A 25,580-nucleotide genomic window follows, 5' to 3' on the forward strand; every position below is an offset into this window, starting at 1 on the left:
GGGTGCGAATAAACTCACACACGGCTTACTCTCGGCACCGTGAGTAAACCGTTTGTTGCTTTTACACTCGCGAGTTGATTCACGATGAGAGTGTTTCCATCTCTGTCCGGGACTCCTAATATAATGGTTGCTGTGTACATTTTTATTGATTGTCATCAGTTCGCGCCAGCAGTGAAAATTGCATGCAAGAACTTTTATAGCATCTAGTTCCCAGCGCTGACAGCCCGGCGACACCACACGGTCAGAAAATTCACTCATTTTCGAGCTAAAGTGGGACAACTCAAAATTGAGTAAATTTTTTTTTCCAGCGATAGCGCTGGCCCAAGTGCGAAAATCTCATCAGTTTAAGCCGTATAATATTCTTGATGATGCGAAGAATATTATACGGCTTAAACCAGTTGGATTTTTGCACTTGGGCCAGCGCTATCGCTGGAAATGCAATTTACTCATTTTTTAAGCTGTTCCAGTTTAGCTCAGTTTTGTGTGAATCTTACTCATTTTAGAGTAACATTTTCTTAGCGTGCATCGCTTGTATTCAATGCATCGTCTGTGCTACTCTCGGTTGTCACCTTTCTTAAATTTTCACCTCAAGCTCACGGAAGCATGGTAGTCAAGAACTGTCAAATCGTATGGAAAAAAAACGCGAAAAACGTTAATTGTTAGAAAACGGAATAGTTTTGTGAAAAGTTAGAGAATAGAAATCAAGAATGGTTTGAAAAGGCAACGTTTTGTGTTTACTTCATGTTCCGGAACAGTTTCTTCTCCGAGAAAATTTGATTTTACTACCACACAAAAAAGAGCCATCTGTGATATTTTTAGCTTGGAAATGTCGATATATTGGTTTAAGGCGCACTCCATGGCGGCCCAGCTGACGCTGTTGAACGCATTCTTCACGCCAAGCGTGACGACCGTGCAATAGCGGATTCTCCTTCGCTTCTCAGTCGTTTTGATTACAGCCCTAATGTCGTCCACCGCTCTTCTGAAAGCCGAACTGATTATCCGAGAGCCCAGATTCATCTGGTTTCTCGGTATCAGCCTCGACAGAACGCTCCAGTCCAAAACAGTTTCCCAACCAGAACCAATGGTTGTCAATGATCCTCGGCTGCGGCCGTTTTTCTCCATATTCCACGTTTCACTGGGTCTTCTTTTAACGCAACGTATTCTCACTTATAAATAAACACGCACATCCGCCGTTGTTGACCATTGGGTGCATTTAATCTGTTTCGTGCGTATTTTTCCACTGTGTTAAAACAACAAGTTATTTTCCATCAAAACATCCCGCTGGCTGTCGAACAGTTCTTCGATCCCATGTGTCGCCTGATGATTCAGGCAGCATGACTCGTGAAAAATCCTTCCGTTAAATACATTTCCAAAAGGCCAGATCGGCACTTTCCACAATTCTTCATTACACCAACAAAGCTAGCCATGAAAATGTTTGACAGGTCATTTTGACAGAACACACACATGCACGACAAAGACGGATCATGCTGTACCTCTGTGTCCCGATTATTGCGGATACAGGCTTTGATTGGGTTCTTTAGGGGTATCCGGATTATTTCATAATCGGATTCTCCGCCCAAAACTTAGACGAAATCCAAAATTTCATAATTTTTGGAGTCCGGGAACTATTTTTAAAATGCATTTAAAGTTTGTATGGGGAAATTTTTTTGTTCGGGTCGAACTGTCACTTTAGCCATTGAACTGTCATTCTATCCACGAAAATTTAAACTGTTTTGTTGATTTAACCATTAAAACAAAGGTGTTGGAATCCAATTAAATCACGTTATACTCAGAAAAATGAGCTCTTTCGATTAGGCTATAGAAAAAGACAATATTTTATTCACTAAACAACCCAATTCTTCATTACACCAACAAAGCTAGCCATGAAAATGTTTGACAATTCACAGGTCATTTTGACAGACCACACACATGCTCGAAAAAGACGGATAACATATTCTACTTTATCGATCTTATTGCCGTCCTTTTCATGCTCATGTTACATCTGTCAAAATGACCTGAGAGTTTGTCTTGTCAGTCATTTTGAGGTTCGTTGGTGTAATAAAGAATGTTCTGAAACACTGAGGGATATTCGTTACCTAACCTAAAAAGTCAAACAAAAATCATTGTAGAATGTCACCAACCATGAGCGATGCGCCCTTTTCTAACGTCACCTATTAATTAACACACTGCATTCTAAATTGGTCACAATTATGGTGCGTATGGCGTTTTATAGGGCGATAACACGCAGCTGACCGGCGTCGACAAACACGAAATACGTGACTTGACAACACGCGTACACAGCTCAACTTGTTTGTAAACAGATTTTTCACGGCTCGTGCCACGACGGGCGAGTGGCGCGCTGATAAGCCATTTGCGTGCGCGCGCGTTGAATACATTTTGATGAATTATTGCTCACTCTCTCTGTCTCGTTGTGTTTTTTTTTTGGGGATTGGCCCCCCACGGACTTGAATGTTTTAATGAATTGTTGAACAACAGTTATCAGTTGCGGAGCGGGACAGATAAGAAGCTTATCGGCTTTTCTTTCTTCGGCGATTGATGTGTCACTTGGGGATTAAGGAGGATTGTCTCGGAGCGCGAAAAGTCGATAGCATCGGATGTTTTTGGAATGTCGGATTGTAACCAGCTCGGAGAAATGCTATTTTAAGATATTTGCACTGATAGGATGTCGGAGTTAACAAATACCGAAGACCTATGTATGAACGGAAACATCTCTGGAGAAAATCCCGGGAGATTCCTCGAAAAACTCTTTAGAGAAAGCCCAGAAGGAAAAAAAAATTACAAATAAAATGAATAATTTATTCATCAATAATCGCTTTAAAATATATTATCATACAACCTAAAATACTTTTAATCCTATCAGACTTTGTACACTACAATCAACAACTTACACTAAACACAACTTACAATTACGACCTTATCAACCCACACCGATCATTTCTCTACCTTCACCGCCCTCCTACCCCCCTTCTTCATCAGAATGTTCCCCAGTGGTAGCCCGAACTTCTCCGACTGCCTGTAAACCGGATAACCGCGGATGAAACTTGCATGTACCACTCCCCTCAGTTTCCGGTCCATGTACGGATTGGCCTTGTTCTGGAACTCGATAATGTCGTGCGTCACCGTGAAGGTATCCTCCGGATCCCACACGCAGATGTCCCCGTCGAACCCAACCTCCAGCCGACCCTTGACCCGGTCCAGTCCACACAACTCAGCCGGTTTCGTGCAGAGCAGCTTCACCAGGTCCGCAATGTCCAGCCCGTACCGCTGGCAGTTGGTCCAGAACAGCGGCAGTCCAAACTGCACCGAGGAGATTCCACCCCAGGCCTTGAGGAAGTCCCCACGGTCCTTGCCGGACGTGAGCAGTTTCATGCTGGGGGTACTGGGCGAATGGTCCGACACCACCATGTCGATATCTCCGTCGCAGACCGCTTGCCACAGAAGTTCCTGGTTGGTCTTGCCGCGAATCGGTGGACAACACTTGAACTCGGTGTGGGCGTCGGGGATGTCTTCGGCGGCGATCGATAGGTAATGGTGGCAGGTTTCCACCGTCAACTGGGCCCCGTTGGAACGGGCCTCGCGGATTGTCGGCAGGGCACGTGCCGAGGACAGATGCACGATGTGACACGGGACGTCGTACTGTTGGGAAACTCGCGAAACCAGCTGGATGGCTTCGGCTTCCATTTGGTCCGGACGAGCCTGGAGGAACGTTTGGTACTGTTTCGGATTGTCCTCGCTGGAGTGACCGTGGTTGTGGGAGCTGCATTCGACCTCCGCGTGGAACTGAAATTGGTGGGAGGCGGTTTAGAGAGGTGGACGAAACGGACAAGAGACTCAAACACTTACTGCCAACACCGATCCGGATCCTTCCATCGTCTGGAGAGCCTTGTGCAGATCTTCCTCGCCAACGTGCTGGAACTCGTCCACCCCACTGGGACAGAGGAAGCACTTGAACCCCACGACTCCGGCCTGAATCATGTCCGGCAGTTCGTGGCTATTCCCCGGAACGACTCCACCCCAGAAAGCAACGTCCACGAAGATCTTCCCCCGAGCGGCATTGATCTTGGTACGCAGGTTGGCCATGGTGGTCGTCGGAGGAATCGAGTTCAGCGGCATGTCGCAGATCGTGGTGAATCCGCCGGCGGCTGCTGCTTTGGTAGCCGTATGGAAACCCTCCCATTCGGTACGGCCCGGTTCGTTGATGTGGACGTGCGAGTCGATCAAACCGGGCATCACGACCAGGTCACCAAAATCGTAAACCTGCGAGGGTTATTTGGGGTTTAGAAGGTGTCGGTGGTCAACTAACAGGGGTGTGTTACCATGCGGGGTTGATGTGGTGGTATGAATCGATGACGGACGTACACAGTGAGGTTGGGCATGCAGTTATTGAGGAACAGCGTAGGAAATTTCACTTTAAGCTATTTCTTCTCATTGTTTAAATAATGGATTGTTGTACCATTACTAATACGGTACAATATCTACAGGTCCATGGAGCATTATTCTGTAAAGAACTAGTTCCCAAAGATGTACTAAGAACTTCCGCGAGTGATGGCCTAAGGATCTACAAGCGAAATCAACAAATTGTTGATGCGGTATAACAGGTCCATGGGGCATAGTTTTGTAGAGAGGTTATTTTCAAAGGTCCTTCAAGAACTTCCGCGAGTAAAGGCCAGAAGAGCTGTAACCGTAATCAATGGATTGTTGTTACATTACTGATGCGATGAACCATTCTACAGGTCCATGGGTGGATAGAAAACTAGTTTCCATAGATGTTCCAGGTCATCCAAAAACTTCCGTGAGTAAAGGTCGGACGATCTACAAGCGTAATCAATGGTTTGTCATTACATCACCGATGCGGTGTAATATCCTGCAGGTAGTTTTGTAGAGAAGTGATTTTCAAAGATGTTCTAGGTCATCCATGAACTTCGGCGAGTAAAGGCCTTAACATCAACATGTGCAAGCAATGGGTTATTGTTACATTACTGATGCGATGTACTATCCTATAGGTCCATGAAGCAAGTTTCTGTAGGGGGCTTGTTTCCAAAGATTGTCTAGATTATCTAAGAACTTTCGCGAAGGCTTAAGGTCTACAAGCATAATCAATGGAATGTTGTTACATTACTGACACGGTACAACATCCTACAGATCCATGCAGTATTGTTCTGCAAAGAACTTATTTCCAAAGGTGATCTAGATTATTCATGAACTTCCGTGAGTAAAACCAGATGATCTACAGGCGAAACCAATGGATTGTTGTTGCATTGCTAATGCGGTGTTACCTCTTACATATCCATAGAACATGTTTCAATGAAGAACTGTTTTCCAAAGATGTTCTAGATCATCCAAGAACTTCCGCGAATAAAGGCCTGAAGGTCTACAGGCGTAATCAATCAATTGTTGATACATTAATGATATTCTGCAACATCGTACAGGTCCATGAAGCATGGTCCATTACAGAACTAATTTCCAAAGATGTTCTAAGTAATCCAAGAACTTGCGCGAGTAAAGGCTTTAAGATCTACAAGCGTAATCAATGAATAGGACAGATCGGTGAAGTACTAGATTTGTAGTAATGAGCTGAATTTTAGTATGGTGAGAAGGTCAATTCTCCGTTTCTGCAATGAAATGGTCCGAAAAGCGCGGGTATTATGTTTCCTTGCCTAATTTGATGCTGTTTGAGCAAAACTTTGGGCAACATTGTTGTTGTTTTCTCCATTTCTTGCAACATAAACAACATAGTTATCCGAAGTTTTGCTCAAACAGCATCAAATTAGGCAATGAATCATAATACCCACGCTTTTTGGACCATTTCATTGCAGAAACGGAGAATTGACCTTCTCACTATACAAAAATTCAGCTCATTACTACAAATCTAGTACTACACCGAACGTGCCCTATTGTTGTAACATAAGTGACGCGGTGTAACATCCTACAGGTCCATTGAAGAATATTGTGTAGAGTAGTGATTTCCAAATATGTTCTAGGTTATCCAAAAACTCTCGCAAATACAGGCCTGTAGACCTGCAATAAAAGAGTTTTTCGGGAAATTGTCACAATTCTATCAAAAACCAAAAAAATACTAGCATTTTTGTGCATTTTTAATGTGAAGTTTCCCAAAAGATTCTTTTTGGAGTTTCTCCTGGAGTTTTTTTTTTCCTCCATATATAGCGACTCCATGTGGAGTGACTTCTAGAGCAGAATCCCGAGCGATTCAAGAATTTCTACAACGATTCATCATGGAGTTTCTCCAAGGATTTCCAAGTAACATTTTTAGTCAAACAGACGAGAAGATGTTTTTAAAACCATCACAAAACCAATATAAAAGATATTTAGTTTTACGATGGTTCTCAAAACCTCTTTAAGGCTAAATGGTCATCAAAATGTTACAAGGGATTCTTCCAGAAGTTCCTTCAACGATTTTGCTTAGAATTTCACCAGTGTTTCCTTTTTCTGATCCTTCAAAGTTTTTCCTGGATTTCTTTCAGAGAACTTTCTTAAGCTTCCTTAGCGATTTCTCTTGAAGATTTTGAAAAGTCCAATCATAATTACAGGTTTTCAATGAGATTTTCTGAAATTCTACAAACGATAGATCTCGGGTGTAGGTACTCTGGGGAAGTTTTAAAGAGATTTTCAAAGAATGTCTCAATAATCCGTTGGAAGCCTCAGGTGCTCCGAAAAAATAGCAGTATGCCGAAGGTATTTTTCTTTTTGTGACATGTTTGAGCATTAGTCACCGTTTCTATAACTTGTAACCTTTTTCTGTATTATGAATGAGCTATATACTTACATTGGCTCATACATCTATAGTTTATCTTGCTATGAGTTCTCTGACTGTCCAAAAGCATCCGAAAGCTATTAGGAGTAAACAGCCTGAAGCAACTATGTGCTGTCAAATAGTGAGTTCAATGCCTTGAGGGTCTCCAAGAGGCTCTCCAAGTCTTTTGAGTATAGATCATTGAATCTACAATCGTAATCAAGGTTTTTAAGCCCTTCTGAAACCCCAGAAGAGCATTTAAATGCCCTTGAAACCCCCTGAATCTCGCGAACCCCTCTGAAACCTCCCGAAACGCCCTAAAACGCCTTAGAACGTCTCTAAAACCCCTCTGGATGTTTCCTGAAGCTTTTCTGAATGCATCTGAGTACTTCAAGCCTTCAAAAACTTCCTGAAACGATTTGAAGCCCTCCTGAAGCTCCCTGCAGCGCATTGTAGCATGTCTGGAACCCCTTTGACACCCTCCGACAATCTGTAAGGCTCCATAAAATCCCTCTGAAACCCCCTGAAACGCGTAGAATTGCCTCTGAGGGTTTCTGGGAGGGTGAAGTCTCCCCGAAGCTCTTCAAAAAGCCTGTAAAGCCACTTGGAACCCTCGGGAACCCCTCTGCTACCCCCTAAAATAACTTAAAAGCCCTGAAGCTCACATGAAAGCCGATGACGCCCCATAAACATTACAGGCCCTTTGAAACGCCTTGAAACATCTCTGAAGTCTCCAGAAGCTTCCTGAAGTTCACTAGAAAGTCTCTAATGTCCCTTGAAGCTTTCGGGATCCCTTCTGATAACCCCTTAAACGCTTTGAAATGCCTCTGAAACTCCCTTTAAATCCCACTAAGGTTCACCTGCAAGCCTGGCGAAAACCCCTAAAACCACTCTGAAAAGTATTTAAACACCCCTGAAACTTCACTGAAATCCCCCTAATTTTTGCCTTAATGCCTGTAAACGCCTTGAAACTTCTAAAAATCTAAAAACCTCTCTGAAACCCTTCTAAGGTCAGTCTGTGAAGCTCCCTAAAATCCCTTGAAATCTCTCTGAAAGCCCCGGTAACGCATTGAAATACATTTAAATGCCTCTGAAACTCCCTGAAACTTCCCTGAAGCTCACTAGAAGGTCGATCAAGCATCTTAAAACCCCGGAGACATTTATGAAACCATCTGAAACGTCTTGAAACGTTTCTGAAAGCCCATGATATATCCCTGAAGCTGACATGAAAGACTGTGAAGCTCCATAAACCCCCTAAAATCTAACTGAAACATCTCTGAAATCTTCCTGAAACGCACCACAAACTCTTTGGAGAAACTCATTTGAAACGTCACTAAAACCCAGCTTAAGCTCAGATGAAAGCTTGTGAATGCCTTTAAGCGTAATTAGTTTGAAACGTCTTGATTCTTGAAGCCCTTCTGAAACCCCCTGAAAAGCCTAAAAACTTACCCTGAAACCTTTGGAAGCACCCTTTTGAAATCATCCGATACACCCTGAAACGCCTCGAAACCTGTCCAAAACCTCAGAATTTCTCTTGAAACTCTTCTCAAAGCCTCTGAGTCCCTTGCAACCTATGGAAACGCCCTGAAACGCCTTGAAGCCTCTTCTGAAACTCCTTGAAACGCCCCTAGAAGGTCCCCTGAAGGCCTGTAAGGCTGTAAGGCCCCTTAAAATCGCTCTGAAACCCCTTGAAACGCCTGGAAACGCATTGGAATGCCTCTGTAGCCCCCATGAAATCCATCGGAAACTCACATGAAGCCTCTGAAACCCTCATGAAATCCTTCTGAAGCTCTCCTGAGAACCTGTTATGATCACAACAAAGCTCCTCTGAAAAGTCATGAAACGCATTCAAACGTCTCTGAAATCTCTCTTAAACCTCCCTGAAGCTAATATGAATCCCAAGTAAGATTTTTTAGTCAAATAGACTAGAACATGTTCTTAGAATCATCATAAAGCCAAAATGAAAGGTTCTCGAAACCTCTTCAAGACAAATTGGGCGTCAAAACATTACTTGGGATGCTTGTGAAGTCCCTTGAGTCTCCGGAAATCCCTCTGAAAGGCCTTGAAACGCACTGGAACAGCTCTGAAACCCATAACAATAACAATAATCTTTGAAACTCTTCTAAAGCTCACTTAAATGCTTGAGTAGCTCCTATGAAACGCATTGAACGCCTTGAAATGCCTCCGAAACTCCCAAGAAACCCCCCAAGAAGACCCTTATATTAGAGTAAGGTGGGGCAAAAGTTCGACCTTAGTTGAAAATTCAACCTATTTCAAAAAATCGAAGCAGATAAAAATAAATAAATACCGTGTGGTGATTCTACCATCCATGAGCTAAAATTTTGCTGAACAAAGTTACGCCAAATGTCTTTTCAATTTTGAGTTACAACATTTTTTGTATGTCTGTGTTTTATTCGAACTCTTGCCCCACCACTGGGGCAAAAGTTCGAATCTAGTGTTTGTGAAATTTCGCTAACCGTAGCACACTATTTTGACACTTTGGTAATAGGAATACCTGAAACCACTTAAAATTTGATGTTTGAACTGGAATACACTTTAAAATTCGATTTGGATTTTACCCAAATCAGGGTTAAATTTACTACACCAAAAATTAGTAGTTTTCCGCCAAATTCAGATAAAACAACATTGTTTTTCAACTTTAATCGAGTTTTCTCACTAATTCCATCACTCTTAGAGATAATATGTACATTTTGAAGAATTTTAGGTTTATACCTAAAGTTGTCACATGACTCGAACTTTTGCCCCACAATTCGAACTTTTGCCCCACTATGTGTAAAATACGATTTCCAAATCTTTTTTGCAAAAAGTTATACATGCTAGAGCATCTTCAAAATAAATCTAGTTACGCCCCAACATAAAATATCGAATTCGATTTCATTAAAATTTCATTCCATGCATTGGATGGGCCATCGCATGTTACAATTGTTTGAACAAAAACCAACATTTTGTCATAAGTTCTCGAAATATTGATCAATTTTCATAATTTTTGGAGTGAAAGACTCTTTTTCAAAAAGGGTTCGAACAACCTTGACACCCGAAAGAAATAATTTGAATTGAGCTCAAAAACTTCAAAAGAAACTCTTGCCCCACTCGAACTTTTGCCCCACTTTACTCTACCAGTAAATCCCTCTAAACCCCAGCAAAACACCTAGGAACGCCTCTGAAACTCCCATGAAATCTCCACGAATCGACAACCTTTTCAAACAAAATCGGATCAGATTACGTTGAGATAGGTCCCAATCGCATAACAGTTTTTTTTTTCATGTTTTGCTCTAGGAATGCCACCAGGGATTCACGAATTCCTCCAGATACGAGAAATTTACTGTGGAGTACCTCTAGAGATTCCTCCAGGGGTTTTGTTAGGGGCTCAGCCAGGGGTTCCTCCAGGAATCCTACTCCACCAACGATTTTGCCAGGAAATCTTGAAGGGATTACTCCAAGGGATTACATCTGGGTATCTTTCAAGAATGTTCTCCAGAAATTCCATCAGGGATTTTCCTAGGAATGCCTTAAGCTTTTCTCCTCAGGGATTGCAAAAGGTATTCCTCCAGGAATTGATCTAGGAACTCCTCAAGGGATATGAGCAAGGGTTCCTGTAAGGATTTCCTTGGGGATTCTTCAAAATATTTCACTGGAATTCCTCTAGGGTTTATCCAAGGATTCTCCTGATTTTTTTTTTCAGAAATTCATTCATAAGTTCCTCTAGGGATTCCTCCAGGCAATCGCCCGGAACTGTCTCCAGAGATCACACCGGGACTTGTGCCGCCATGTGGATAAATCTCGCTCCAATGTTGCCAGATTGGATAGTTCGTTACCTACTGACGGTATACTTCAATTAGGATTTTGAGACACTTATTGTTTTTTTACACGAGGTGTCACCTACTGAATAAATAAGGAATCAAGTACACCATCACCAAAGAATCCTCAGCTTACTGAACATCTTTGCTGAAGGTGCCATCATTCTACTTCATCAGAATTCTGAGATAAAAGTATTTGAACGTTTTAGACACTGGCGCTACTTAGCGGAAAAAAGCAAACCAAGATCGTTGGCGATCGTTGCCAGTTAGCTCATTTCCTGCTGAACAACTTTGCTGAGAGCAGTATACTTCTAGCTCATCGGAGTATCGAGATACACGTGTTGATACTAGGCGCCACCTAGCGAATAAATCACGAATCAAAGACTCAATTATCAGATAGCCACAGTGACATTTTGATGACCAATTACTCTTGTAGAGGTTTTGAAAACCATCATAAAACCTAAATCCTTTCATTTTAGTATTATGATGGTTCTAAGATCATCTTCTAGTATTTTTAACTAAAAAAAGTAACTTTGGAGTTTTCCGGTTGCTGAACTTCTTTGTCGAAGACGGTTTCAATCTCAAACGTTCAGAATTCTGAGATACAGAAGTGACACTTGCGCGGCCTAGCTAACGAATCTCGAACCAATTTCAAGCTACCATTACCAGATGGTTCTTTGCCTGCTGAACAACTTTGCTAAAAACTGCTTACTTCTAGCTCATAAGAGTTTCGAGATAATCGTGTTGGAACTTATTTGACACGAGGCAACACCTAGCGGCTGAATCACAAAACAAAGACTCAATTTTCAGATAGTCCTTTGCCTGCTAACAGTTTTGCCAAAAAGGCATCATTCCATCTCATCTGAGAGCTGAGATTCTGAGATATAAATAGATGTTTGAATATGCTTGACACTGGCGTCGCCTAGCGGACGAATCTTGAACCAAGGTCACCGTTGTTGAACAATTCTTAGCCTACTGAGTAAATTTGTCGAAGACACTATGCTTCTATCTCATCTGCATCAGGTATACGTTGCGCAAAGTATGTGGCCAATTTCGGTACGCGAAGACGATCCGGAATAGCTCAGGAACCATGTGGACCACGTACCCATTTTCCCACAATACTCAACTACCAAGAGCATGAACCAATAATTGGTTGAAAAAGAGCTTCCCTTTTCTTACGACACCTAGGCACAGTATAATGAATCTACCATGTTATGCGTATGCCTACAAATCGGCAACCCGTGTGTCGCATGATCTTAAAACACAATCTATCACATTACGCCTAACAATCAACGGCAATCCACGCAACAATGTGAACTTCTGCCAAACAGTCAGTTACCAAACGCTCGGCTCGGACATTCACATAAACTTACGCAAACGCAGTGTTTTATACAATCTGCCGTGGGCGAGTGATTGCCTAATCACTGCTTACCTGCAATCTGACGTAGCAGGCGTCATTCTCGCCTAAAAAAGAAGATCGCCAACACTTACATACTGAAGATACCTGTTAGTACCAAAAAGATATCTCATTGGTTCCTTGGGTAAGTATTGCTGACCAGGCGAAACAGAAGTAGCAACTGCGGGCTTAATCTCATTTCAAACAGCCTTAAGTTCTCCAAGTTCTGAACTCCAGACCGTATAAGAACTCCTATTACCAAAATGTAAAAGCTAGGTTTGAGAGGGTTAAGAGATATACAAGCAGTATACCTCCAAAAACCCGGAGCTATCTCTGAGAGATAAAAATCTTCCAATGACGTCAAACCGACGCAAACACGCAAAATACACCCAATTAAACACCAGATAAGAGTAAGTTTGCAATTTGACTTTCACCGCACCCGACAGCAGACGCCGCGCCGGTTCTTATCTTCAGCCCAAAATTGATTCGAGACAAAAAGGTGACTTCTTTTTCGCGGCATCTGCCATTATCATTGCAGATACCTCAAAACAAGTTGTAAAAGCAATTTTTCTCGGGGTTGGGTCACTTCGGATGCTTGCTTATCACCGGTCACGGGACGGTCACATGAACACCGATGAACACCATGACAGAGATAGATTCTTCCCACAAACAACATTGATGTTCGGTTCGGACGCCACCAAAAGTTTGCACCACGTACGAGATTCCGCTGGCTGGTAATGTAGGTGAAATCTCCGAATGTTATTGAACTTGGCCCCGACCGCCAGAGCTCTTATCAATTGTTCGCTACTTCTGATTCACCCAATTTGGCGTGCAAAAACGGAAAGACGCCACGCCATCTCTGTTCACGCGAACAACAAGTCATCCGTGAAATAATGTGCCTTGTTTGTGGGATTTGATAGCAAATGTTATTATTGAAGGACCCCTCGCATGACCTCTGACTCTGGGATGGTTGCGATTTAAAAATAGCCGTCGTCCAAGAATGGATGCAGTTGCATAGGTCGTTTTTCAACGAGAATTTTTAACCACGTAAAACGTGATTCGTTGCTATATTACTTATTTAAAGTGCAAGAAATGAGATTATCGTACGTGACCTAGTTTAATTTCTTTATTCTTCTCGGGCGATGCGAAATTATGTCAGGAAAGCCGATAACGGTACCATGTAACTGTAACACCACTTGGGGTCATGGAGCAAAAATTTTCCATAGTACATATGCTCAGCAAACCACAATCATTTGTATGCAATTTATTACTGATTTCATAAAATAGTTAAAGCATAAGAAAGCAAATTGAGGAGGGTGGTTACAGCAAAATTTACAGAGAAATAGAATACATTTGACCCGAGCCATAAACATCGGGAAAACAAACTGCCTTTCTCACATAAAATCAGTTTATAACATACTAGCTGTCCCGGTAAATGTCGTACTGCCTACTGTGACATGCAGCGCTGTAGAAAAATGCCTTGTAAAATAGAATTTCAAACTTGTAGATCCGTTGGCCCGTTCCTGAGCCTATTCGTGACATACAAACAACATTCAGTTTTTATTTATATAGATAGATAGATATAGGTAGATAGATTACAGGATTGTGGTAAATTTTGGCGCAAACAGTGATGAAAAAAAAATATGAATAGTAGGGCACGTATTCACTTGTTTGACTTTTGAGCAATGCCGTGTTATCTAGGTGGCCATGGAAACGAATTCATTTTGTGTAAACACGACACCGCACAAACGTCAAATTAGTGAAATCGTGCATCGGGCCATGAGCCTCTGTACTAATTTGCCCTGTCCTGCTCACTCCCACAGAACATTTGAAAAAAGCGCGCTGTTTTCGAATTATCTATGGGAGTGAGCAGTAGGCCAGATTCGTGCAAAACTGCAAAGGCTCATGGCCACTGCACGAATTTATGCTGGCCTGCTTACTCTCACAGAAATTTTGACGTTTGAGCGTGAGCAGGCCAGAAAAAAAATCGTGCAGTAATCCATAGCGTGGAACGCACATGCCTTCCACGCCAAGAACCAGGGATAGAATCCCATTAAAAAAGACAATTACACCGTCTTCGACCTTGCGGCCACTACAGACTGAACATTACAATATTAGACAACGGACAACACATATAACACCCAGTGGCCCAGAGGGGAATTTTCCGTTTGACGAAAAGTTTTCCCCGACTGGAGCGGGAATCGAACCCACACTCCGAGGCTTACGAGACACCTAAACGACTGACGCCGCTAACCACTCGGCCACGAAGCCCACCAATACCGACAAACTCACTAAATGTGATTTGATCCTTCTTAAAGGGAATAAAGTCGAGGTGAACTAATCTCGTCGAGGCTAACAATCTCGTCAGAACATCTAGAAAAAAAATATAATGGGATTGCGGGGCCATTTGGCCAGAGGCTAGAAGAAAATCCTATTTTGGGCACTTTTCGCTTATAACTCAGTCATTTTTTACGGGTTGATCTACCAATTGGCATGAGATCAAAATCGCAAAATGTTCCCTTTTCTACATAACTAATTACTTTTTCGAATGCACAGGCTATTCTGCTCCAAATTTAAAACTGGAAAAGTTTCGAGATAAAGCATTTCTCCGCAAATCACATGATTCAACTTACACGAAAAATGCGGGAAATATAAAACTGACACCGTCAAATGAGCCCCATATTCAAAACAGCACTAAAACACAACAGAAAGCAATAGTCGTGTTCAACGACGCAGGTTGAACTTGCTCGAAGTTGCTACATCTCGCTCTTACTCATTAGTCAACAAACGTGTAAGAGTAGGATGCAGCAACTTCGAGCAAGTTTAACGTACGTCGTTGAACAGGACTAATGTAACACACGGGCGAAAATATGGCACGAAGATAAACGCAACAAAAGCAAAAACAAACGTGTCCGTTCACGACAAAGCCTACTTCGATTCTTCGGAAAACCTCTGTTATTGAGTTACCTCATTAGCGAATCTGCTTCAAGATTTCACGAAAGCGGTGAAAAGAATGAGCATCCACAAACACTCAATTTCCAAAACGCTGCTAGGCTCAGTGTACCAGTTATGGCTATAGTACCTTAAATTCGCCATTGTTGATTTTTAACCTTTAATGATGCAAATCAAAAAGAAAAATTTTGTGAACAACAGATCACGTTCACAAAAGATGATTGCAATCATTCAAACTTCATAATTTGCTCAAATTACGATAGAAATAAATAATTTCCTTAATTTTTCGGCTTCCTTGCACCCTATTTCGCCATAGTGTACCAGTTATGGCTAATCCCATAAGGAATGCATGTAAATAGTGCGAAGTGGAACCCAAATTAACAAATGTGTCCATAATTGGTACAGGGTTCCTATCATTGGCACACCTCGTAATAAATATTAAAAGTAGTTTTGGACCCGTTTCTATATTTTTCCTAAGTATGAAAACTAATCAATCATTTGGCACATCGATGACATTCGACGGTCTTCTTCTTATTTTTTGTAGAAATAGTTCTTCTTAGGTAGTGCGATAACTGGTACAGGCACCCTAGACGTAAGAGAGAAGTCAGTTTTTGAGCATTTGATGAATTCAATTGGTAATCATTGCAAATATTTGTACCATGAAACTTCGTGCGATTGACAATTCATCAGCGGAGGGATATATCACAGACAAACAGACGTAACACTTGCGACATTTCCATCGGCCACGCTTTTAACGATCATTTTAAATTTTCATAGTTGTGGCTTTCACAACCAGAGGCACGCGCATCGTTTTTCTATGTGTTTGACGTTTCACACTAGCGCCTTCTGTTGACGATATTGCACAACACAGTGATTCGTGCAACTTTTCCACCAGGTGATGGTAGTGTGAACTGGGCGATGGATTTCCATGAAAATCGTTCAAGGTGTTACGTCTGTTTGTCTGTGGATATATTGTCAACAAAATATCTAAGAAAACACAAAAATATTGCTTTTTAGTGATTTCAAGTTTCCTTGATATCGTAAACAACGTTGTGAAAAAGTATCACATTAATGCCCAATTGTGAATTATCAGATTTGTGCTTCACATGAAGAGGCATGTTAGCCAAATGAACATCACGGAGAAATGATTTACTAAGCGTTCCAAGCGTTTCTGAAGAAAAGAGACCATTCTAAAGAGTCTAAAACTCTTTGCTTCTTTATACGACACACGGTCCATTCTCTTATAAACTTTACAATAATATCTCGCCATAATTCGGGAATACACTCAACCCAGTAGCAAAACTGCAAACATATTTGTACATATTCGAATCTCTTCTGAAGCAAAATAGGATAAATCTCATCTGCCCAGGAGAAAAGCCATTGAGTGCGATACTCCTGATCGAATCAAAATAATCGTGGCAACAAGAAAAAATCGGGTTCATCCAACGGTGTTCCAATAGTTTCCTAAATATATTCGCTAGGGAATTCTCCAAAGAATATATAAGTTAATTCTTGTTCAAAATATTTGGATAAAATTTCAATAGAATGTATCCTCCAACAAAAAGAAAATGTACTCTCTAAAAAAATCCTCACGAAATCGTGAAAAAAAGTCCGAGGAATTACTTATGCCGATTATCTTTTTTAACCTGGGTTGGAACTGGATTGACGGAAAATGTGCAAACAAACAACGACAAACAAACTTTAGTACAAGCGAAACCGAAGTCGGGTTAGGGTTTTAAACTGTGATCTCATCCAGTTCCAACCCAGGAAAGCAACGATAATAAACATTTCTTCGCAACTTCGTACTGCGATCGAAGAAAAACGATATCTTGGGCGATTCGGGCAAGGAATTTCCCATGTATAGGCCAAAAATTTCCCCTGAACTGCAAACAGCCCTTCTGGCAGCAACATTTAAAGACATTTCAGTAACAAATTTTGAAAACGACGTATAACACTAGTTTACAAAATAAAACGAAAGTCGTGAACTTCTGTCAACGACCAAAATTTTTGAAGCTCAATTTAGTACTGATTTCGAAACCGTGCGTCAAAAATTTTTAAGTAGAGCACTTTTTGAGTTTTAGCTCAATATCGAGTTTTACAACTTTTAAAAATATGAAATTTACTAAAATTCAAATATCTCGCGTTTTGCTCAACCAATTTCAAATCTTTTTCCATAAATTAAAAGCTGAATACAATACCATTCGATCATCTGAATGCAGGTTTTGCGTCAGATTGATGAAATTCAAGATATTGGCGAGTTTTAGGGACGATCTCCTTAAATTTTAGCCAAATTTCCAAAAATATATGAAGAAATGTATTTTTTTCAATAAGAAAAAAACAATCTAAAAATTCTTTCTCAACGTTTATTTGACATATCATATGTAGGCGAGTTACAGAAAAAAATTCAGCTCAATCGTAGCATTGATTATGAAGAATGAGATGTGTGAAGTGAGCGACTACGCTTAAAAATAGAACAAAAATCGATTTCAAATCATCAACCTTGTATGGAAAGTCAAAAAAATTTCCGCTCTACTGTCATTTTTTTCCTTCGCGTTTTCAAACTCAGGGCATGATTCTACACCAAAAATGATCATCAGCTTACCGAGTTCAAAAATGCTGTAAACTAGTGTAATCAATGGTGTAGCATTGATTATACGTCGTTTTCAAAATGTGTTACTGATTTCTGTCTAGTGCAGACATCGGGTAAAGAAGCAAAGTTATTTGCTGCACATTCACTATAAATAGTTACGGAAGATCGTAGCAGACTAGGATAGGATGTGACAGCAGAAATTCGCATGCGTTGTTATTTTTTCTATCGATTTCATCGACGATGGAAATCCAGTGCTGCCACTTTTCTTTATTCTAAATCTTTCAAACGATTTAAATTTAACGATTGAAATTTGGATACATATTTCGCACCGTAAATCATTTGGTGCAATTGGAATAGCATTACTTGCAAGTAAATTTGATTTCAAACGAAAGGCTTTTCTTGTCTTTATTAAAGAGATTTTTAACTCGAAGCTAGTTCATCTCGGGACCCACGGTTTACTACCCTTCCGAAGGAAGAACCCACATGTTGTGAGTATGTCGGGAGTGGGATTCGATCCCAGGTCCTCGGAGTGATAGTCAAGTGTTCTAACCATCACACCAGGTCCGCTTCACAAAAGGTTATTTTATTTATAGTGAAATATATCAAACAATCAATTGATCTTGCACCAAAGCAATGATATTTAACAATATTCAGACAAAAATAGCCACTTTAGGTTGATTTACATTTGAATGCTGACAACTTGAATAGAAAAATTCAATGATTTTGAATATTGGGATCACATGCTTCACCTACAAACTATGTAGCAACACGGCCAAATCAATAACAATGCGATCTGATCGCAGCAAACGGATATTATTTTCGACTAATCAGCGACTGGCCTCCGTTTGACAACAAAATGGTCTCAAATCGGCTGACTACGTGACGCATCCTTCCCAGGTAGCAGGCTGTGCGCGCGAGCGGCTGCATTTTCCAGAACCATCACACGTTTTCTTTGTTCCATGTTGTTTTGAATACGGCCAGCAAAATGGATGGCTAAAATAACTAAAACTTGACTGCTGTTATTGTGCATCGAATTAATTTAATTATTGAAAACGTTCCATCAAATAACGTTGTAGAAGCTAAACTATGATTAAAAAAATGTTGGTCAAATACGTGTCTTTTATTTTATTTTTTTTCTTTGTTCTTTGTACTCGCGATTTTGGACCTTAAAATACGTGTTTTCACACCTAAAACGTGAGTGAGTGTGCAAAGAGATGTTCATACATATCAAGTTTTTCATGTTCCATTTTGACCTCCAAATCTGCAAAAAAAAGTTTTCGCATTCTTACAAAAGAAATGGCTAAAATCGTTTTTCAATTTAAATATTTTATTAGTTTGTAAAATTCCAAGTTTTATTGGTTGAAAAGATAGAAAATTAAAAATGCTATCGATTAGTGTAAACCTATCATATGAAAAATTACATTATCAGGGAGAGGAGGGTGGTTTTATCCCGGTGGCGCGTATTAAACCGATTGCCCCTTAATATATTGAAATGGTGTAGCTCTACTCGAAGACGAGGCGTTACGATTCTTTGAAACGGATGGGGTGAGATAAAACAGCGGGTTAAAATTATCATTTTTAATAATGATAAACAATTTAATTGCCATAACACATAGTTTTTTATTCAAACAATCTTTTAGAGAAGGATAAATTTCCAAATTTTATTGAAACCTTTTCTAACACTTCGCGTTTCAAGTTGTCCCAGTGTACCTTACGACGTTCCTAAAAGTATTGCAGCGAAACAGCAGGTTGTTTTAATCAAACCTGCTATGAGGTAGCACTATAGGCGCATATACGGTCAATCAGCGTTGTCTTAATGACAACTATAATGCTGAAGGAATGCTAGGGTAAATGTACCAACTATAGCTATAGTACCAATTATTCGCCATAGTTAATTTTCACTCTTTAACGATGTAAATCAACAAGAAAAACTTTGTGAACAACAGATGACGTTCACAAAAGATAGTCGCACTCATTAAAGCTCCACATTTTCATCAAATCATGGTAGAGTTGAATCATTTTCTCTAAAATGTCGCGTCGGCTTCCTTGCACCCTTTTTCGCCATAGTGTACCGTCTACTCCCGTTGGTTTGACCTCATCTAATCTGAACACTTTTTAATTTGACCTCCTCTGCACATTGTTCAAACTAAAAATGGTTCAAACGTCATTCTGCTTATGGAACGGGGTGAAACGGAACGCAGAATCAAAACAAAACAGCAAAAAGGGTTACCATCCGTGTGTTTTTCGATGCCCACAGAGTTTCTAGAAGTTCAAAATAAAAAATGAACCCCGTTGGTTTGCATGAGGTGTCGTTCAAACCAACGGGGGTAGACGGTACCAATTATGGCTAACCCCATAAGGGATGCATGCAAATAGTGCGAAAAGGAACCGAAGTTAAAAAATGTAACCATAACTGGTACAGGGTTCCAATCATTGGCACACGCTGTAATCAATACTTAAAGTAGTTTTGGCTTCGTGTCTATATTTTTCCTGTAAAGTGTGGAAACTAAGCTGTCTTATTTAACTTATATGTATAAATAGCTTTCCTTAGGTAGTGCCATAATTGGTACACACACGCACCCTATTTTAAATGTTTACAGATTACTTTGGTTGTACTTTAACTTAATGCATTATTTTATGCAAGCAAAGTCATTTAAAATGATAAATTTATCGAAATTGTAGCGTAGCGTAGAAAAGATATATCACACATCCACTTTTGCACGTCCCTTATCATTTGCAGCATTTTATGCGATGTAACTTTTACTGTCAGTAGATCGTATAACACCGAGTAAGATCTGCACTGCTCATAATTGTACATTGTAACACCTGCAGTTTTTGTCGATACTGAGTTAATACCGCCAATCATCTCCAAATCATCAGTACTTTGATCCACCCAATTGAACTTGCAAGTTTGTTTTCGAAATGTGAAAAAAATATAAAGTCGTTTTGTCTCATTATCAAATATTCACGAATGTAACCTCATAGCAGTCACACTGGGAATACACACTGGCCTCATAGCATACCGTCAATGATATTTTGGTCTAATTATTTTTTCAACTATTCGCCCAGCATAGAAGAAGATCTGTAGAAGATTTCATTGCTAAAAATGACAAAAAATCATAATGAATCATTTTTTGTCATTTTTTTGAAATTTGGATCCTTTCCCGTACTAACCAAATAGCAAAACTTCCAGCTCCATTTTCTTCAAAGCCTACTTTTGTCGAATGGGACTATTATGCAGTTATGGGCATAGTGCACTTAAAATAAAAATACGTCCAAATTTATTAGAAACTAGCTGTCCCGGCCTTGGTCCCGCAAACTTTGTCTAACCAAAATTAATGAAGTGGTTTGACAATTGTTGAGGTCGTTGACGCGCCGCTCTCTAGATTGGTATCGTTTCGTTTGTGTTGATTTTCTTTCCAGCTTATGAAAAATCAGTACTTTATCGATTTTCTTACTTTTTTAGATGATTATTGCAATTGTTTCTACCTTTAAACACAGCCACCATGAATACGAATCAAACCATGCAAGAGTCATCCTGATCGGTCCACCCGTTCGTGAGTTTTGTTGCCTCAAAGGGACTTCCAACTCATTTTTATATATGTAGATAGAAGATTATATATATATATAGATAGATAGAGATAGATAGCGTCTGTGGGAAAAAAAAGAAGCCATGCAAAATTATGCTTGGTTTCAATAATAAACAGCATTGCATGCTTTGCAGTAGGGGAGACTGGGGAGACTTGATCCCTTTTTCTTAATTTACCTGAAACTTTAAGCAAAAACACAAAACTAGATCCGATTTCTGAACAAAATGGCAGGTAAACATCTATTGCAAGTTAATACACAACAGAAGGCCTTTAAATTATTGTTAAAGTTTTCAAAACTGTGTTTTTATGGAGGCATGTCTTATGATGTATTTTTCAAAAATGGGTGACACTTGATCCCCCTTTGAGCACATGGTTTATTTAAAGGGAAAATAATTCCAGAGTCTTGCTATTCATTTTCTTTTCGAGTTTTCTTGTATTTTCGATGAAGATGGAGTGTTTGAAATCGTAAGATTTCCTTAAATTTTTAAGGATATGCCGTATTTTCAAAATGGGGAGACATGATCCCCCTTTTATTGGATTTTACTAAAGTTATAATTATCTGACACATTTTATCGTTGAATAGACTAGAATTCCAAGTAAATAGAAGCTTCCAAATAGATTTTTATTTTTCACATGTATAATGTGTGTGTAACCCTCGAGGGATCAAGTCTCCCCATGTCACTGTTGTGTATACTAAGCTGAATTACTTAAAATATGTTAACAACAGCCTTATTTGAATAAATAAGTTTGAAAGTATTTTATTTAAACTATGTACTGTGAAATTTTGACACGATTTGGTTCAATTTTCACAAAATTATTGGGATTTTTCGGAATCGTCTAAAAGATTTCTGAAGGACAGAAAACAAACCATCAGCCGTTAAAAAATAATGCAATGTACAATCGAAATCACTTGTAGCCAAAACATAGTCGTTTGTCAGGGAGTAGTTTTGGAAAAAATATGCTAGAAGAAAAATGTTTTTGATTCCGAGCAAATATGGGGGGAACAAGTCTCTCCAGGGATCAAGTCTCCTCAGTCTCCCCTACTGTTGAATTTATAACTTTCTTCTTTAATCGAAAAGATTTAACATTCTTGCAGTACTATCAATGAAGACAGTTAGTTAGCTTGCTCAGACAATAAAGTTCAGTCAGATTTATTAGGACCTACTGCTTGCTATAGAATGTAATGAATTATGCAACACTAAATCCCAATGAAAATGATCAATGATTCTTAAAAAAAAAAGACATTTTTTGCATAGCACAGTCTACATACTTCAGCATCATTATACTCCAGGTAACTATCCACCTCGTCCGGCGATTCAAAAATTGACTTCACTTTGCCATCAACGCCGGACACGAGAACTCCACCAGCAATGAAATCCGGATACAGTTCCGAATTGACAAATATTCGGTTTCCAATATACAAAGTGTCCATATTCACTCGAGTATTGTTTCAATAGATTCTCGCAAAAAAAAACTCAAAACGAACTTCACAAACTTCACTTTTTGTAGAACAATTCTTCGTCAGACTCAACGCAACACTTGCTAGCAGCATACTAAGGATTCCACCCTCGGATGCTCCCACTTATAAGCGGAATCCTCCGCGGAAAAATCCAACGGGCTTCGCTATTGCGCTCGGCTATAAAACACAGCAATCGCCCTATCACTACTATCACCAAAAGCCGAACATCTGCGACACCGGCTTGGCGCGGTGCGCATCTCTCCGCATGTCCTGCGCACAACAACAGCATGTACACAATACAACAGCGGTCGTTGAACAACACACGCTTCAACGCATCACTCACACTCGCCACCAGGAAGCTCACACAACAATCCAATCGAAGTAACCAGGCGTACAGTACGCTATACACGTACTGCCGCCGCCAAAGGAGATAGCGAAGACGGCGGCGACGCCGTGCGACCGCAGTGTGCCATGACAACCAACGACTCCCTGGCTGGCTGTCGAACAAGGAGTTCGCAACACGGCGCGAATTTTCGGGACTTTCTGCAGTAAACACACAGTCAGTCGCCGCCACCGTTGTTTCGTTGGTTATCTGCCGGCGGCGGCGGCAACAACAAGCCCCTTCATGTCCCACCTGATGCCCTGCGTCCGTCCCCCAACCAACGGCCCCACGAAAAGATGAGGCACAATAAGGTGCATCTTATCAGACACAAGTGCCACAGAATGAAGCGCGGTGGTCATCAGGTCACCCGACCCGACTCAATTTTATTGGACGATTTCCTGCATGACAGGGGGTTACAATTTGCGAGTGCGAGAGAGATATTGCAGAGCAATTCGGCTGGCTATAAATGAGCCCGGGACAAAAACAAACAGCACATGCTGACCTAACTCTATAATAAAAGTGCGTCTATTCTTTGCTCCATTGGCGTCATAGTCCAGCCCCGGTCCAGTCCCATAAATTCACACGATTTGTTGTTGTTATTTTCGCGCAGAGATTCCCGATCGGGTTCTTCTGACATTCTACTGGATGACGATCAGCTTAAGCTCGACACGCCATCACTTCTGCGATTAATTAGGATTAGACTCATTAGTGTATGCCCCCACTCGAAGAGCGCAGTAGGCTAATAATACATTCCGCGCCTTCCAGCGTATCTATGACGACGATGGCGACGAAGATGTTATTTGTAAACAACGCTCCTCCATGACGTTCTGGACGCGTGCGAAAATCCCTTCCGACAGCCGCCGGCGTATCACGCGAGATCCTCGATCGTCGACGACGTCAGTGTGGTCCGCTGGAGACTGTAAGTCAACTTTTACCTAATCTCTGCAATCGAAATTATCATCTGCGCGCGCCAAGATAGCTTAAACAGCTTGTTTGCTCGGACGGCTTCGCATTGTTCTACTGCACTTGTCCCACACTGAATCTTATCGAAGCAGAGGTTCTTTTAATGTGCCAGTATTGCATATTCATAGATAAGAAATCGATTGATCATTGCGGATGTCCAGAATTCGATGAGTATGCAACGAAGAGTGCACTAGTCACATCATGGTTCCGTGACGAAAGTCATGACCTGGCTACACTCAAATAGCTAAATGGTTTTTACTAGCTATGATTAGCTGCCTGTACCGGATCGTAGCAATCCGTAATCTAAAATTACACTTAAGGTTTAATGTTAGCAAAATTGTTGATAATTTCGTTGGACAAGATCGTAATCAACATTCAGCTCGTGTAGAAATTCCGCCTGTACTGCTTTGATCTGGTACCAGTAAAGGGAAGAACATGCGTTGCGCCTACAGCTACAGTCGTAACGTAGGTCACTGACGATGATTGTACGACATTTCCCCGAAAACCAGTTCCCCGAATGAAGTTTCCCCGAAAGTTTTTTCCCGAATGTACCATCCCCCCGAAAAACGTTTCCCCGAGTGTACCGTTTCCCCGAATGTACCGTTTCCCCGAAAAGATTATTGCATATTCCATTTAACATTGACCCAATACACAACTAGGAGCATCCGGTCTTTAGGACGAAGTACGCTTAGCCAAAGTATGTCAGACCGGAGTACGTTAAGCCGAATGGGTTGCGAAGCTGAAGTTCATAGGGTAGAATGGGTCAGTAGGCCGTCTTCTTAAGTTTCTTCATAAACGATGTTAAAATTTGTTTTCGAAGGCCTAGAAGATGTTTGAGTCCCTTGAGTGTTTAACAATCTTTGAATCTAGGGAATTATACTTCCATGATTAGCAAAATTCTTTTAAGCTCTTCACTTTTCTCACATAGATGATTTCTTGATGTTATATGTTATACTGTTACTGAAGAGCTGATGATCAACCCAAGTAACATGTTGATAGGCAATTAGTCTTGTAGAGTTTTTGAAAACCGCCATAAATCTTTCTATCTATGATTTTGGTTTTGTTATGGTTCTAAGAACCTCTTCTAGTGTTTTTGACTAAACAATGTTACTTGGGAAGTGATCACTCTGCCAACATTCCATCTGAAAATTTCGCCTCTTTTTATAACACGCAGTTGTTTTTAGTTGTAATATTGCATAGCTTATTGACGATAGTAATTTATCAAACCACTGACTGTCCCATGACAGATTACCCTTCTTTGAGAAGTCGGCTATTCTTTTGAGTATTGGGTTATGTATGATCAAACTGGGTTTTTTCTTTGGCTTTCAACTCAATCGTAATGATGCTCGTCCAGTGTAATGATACTTTCGGCCTAATGATTGCAGCCTAACGTACTTCGGCCTGACATACTTCTGCCTATAGATCCAGCAGCGTCTTTTTGGCTAGATGGATAGTATTTCATATAATAAAATTTTCCTTCTTTCAAACATAGGCTGTTCTTTCAAGTTGAACTGCTCAATCAATCATCAGTAATTTAACTGCTGCTATATTTATTATTATTTTATAGTGACCGACTGTTCGAGTAGGTATCTATAGGCGTTATAGTAAAAATCTTCATCAAAAATTCTCCCTTCTTTCATCATATACTGTTCTTTCAA

At 40.5% G+C, this 25,580-nt stretch overlaps 1 protein-coding gene across 1 annotated transcript; it reads right to left on the reverse strand.

Annotated features, from left to right (window-relative positions):
- Window positions 1–2,796: 2,796 nt before the first annotated feature.
- Window positions 2,797–22,685, reverse strand: LOC109431103 (allantoinase). The gene is made up of 3 exons (XM_019707268.3): window positions 22,389–22,685; window positions 3,865–4,278; window positions 2,797–3,801 (listed from the first exon to the last, which is right to left on the reverse strand). Exons 1-3 carry the CDS (start codon window positions 22,548–22,550, stop codon window positions 2,953–2,955), a joined length of 1,425 nt encoding a protein of 474 aa, XP_019562813.2. The 5' UTR covers window positions 22,551–22,685; the 3' UTR covers window positions 2,797–2,952.
- Window positions 22,686–25,580: the final 2,895 nt, after the last annotated feature.

The sequence above is a fragment of the Aedes albopictus genome, chromosome 1, assembly GCF_035046485.1.
Source record: "Aedes albopictus strain Foshan chromosome 1, AalbF5, whole genome shotgun sequence".
In the NCBI taxonomy this organism is placed as follows: Eukaryota; Metazoa; Arthropoda; class Insecta; order Diptera; family Culicidae; genus Aedes; species Aedes albopictus.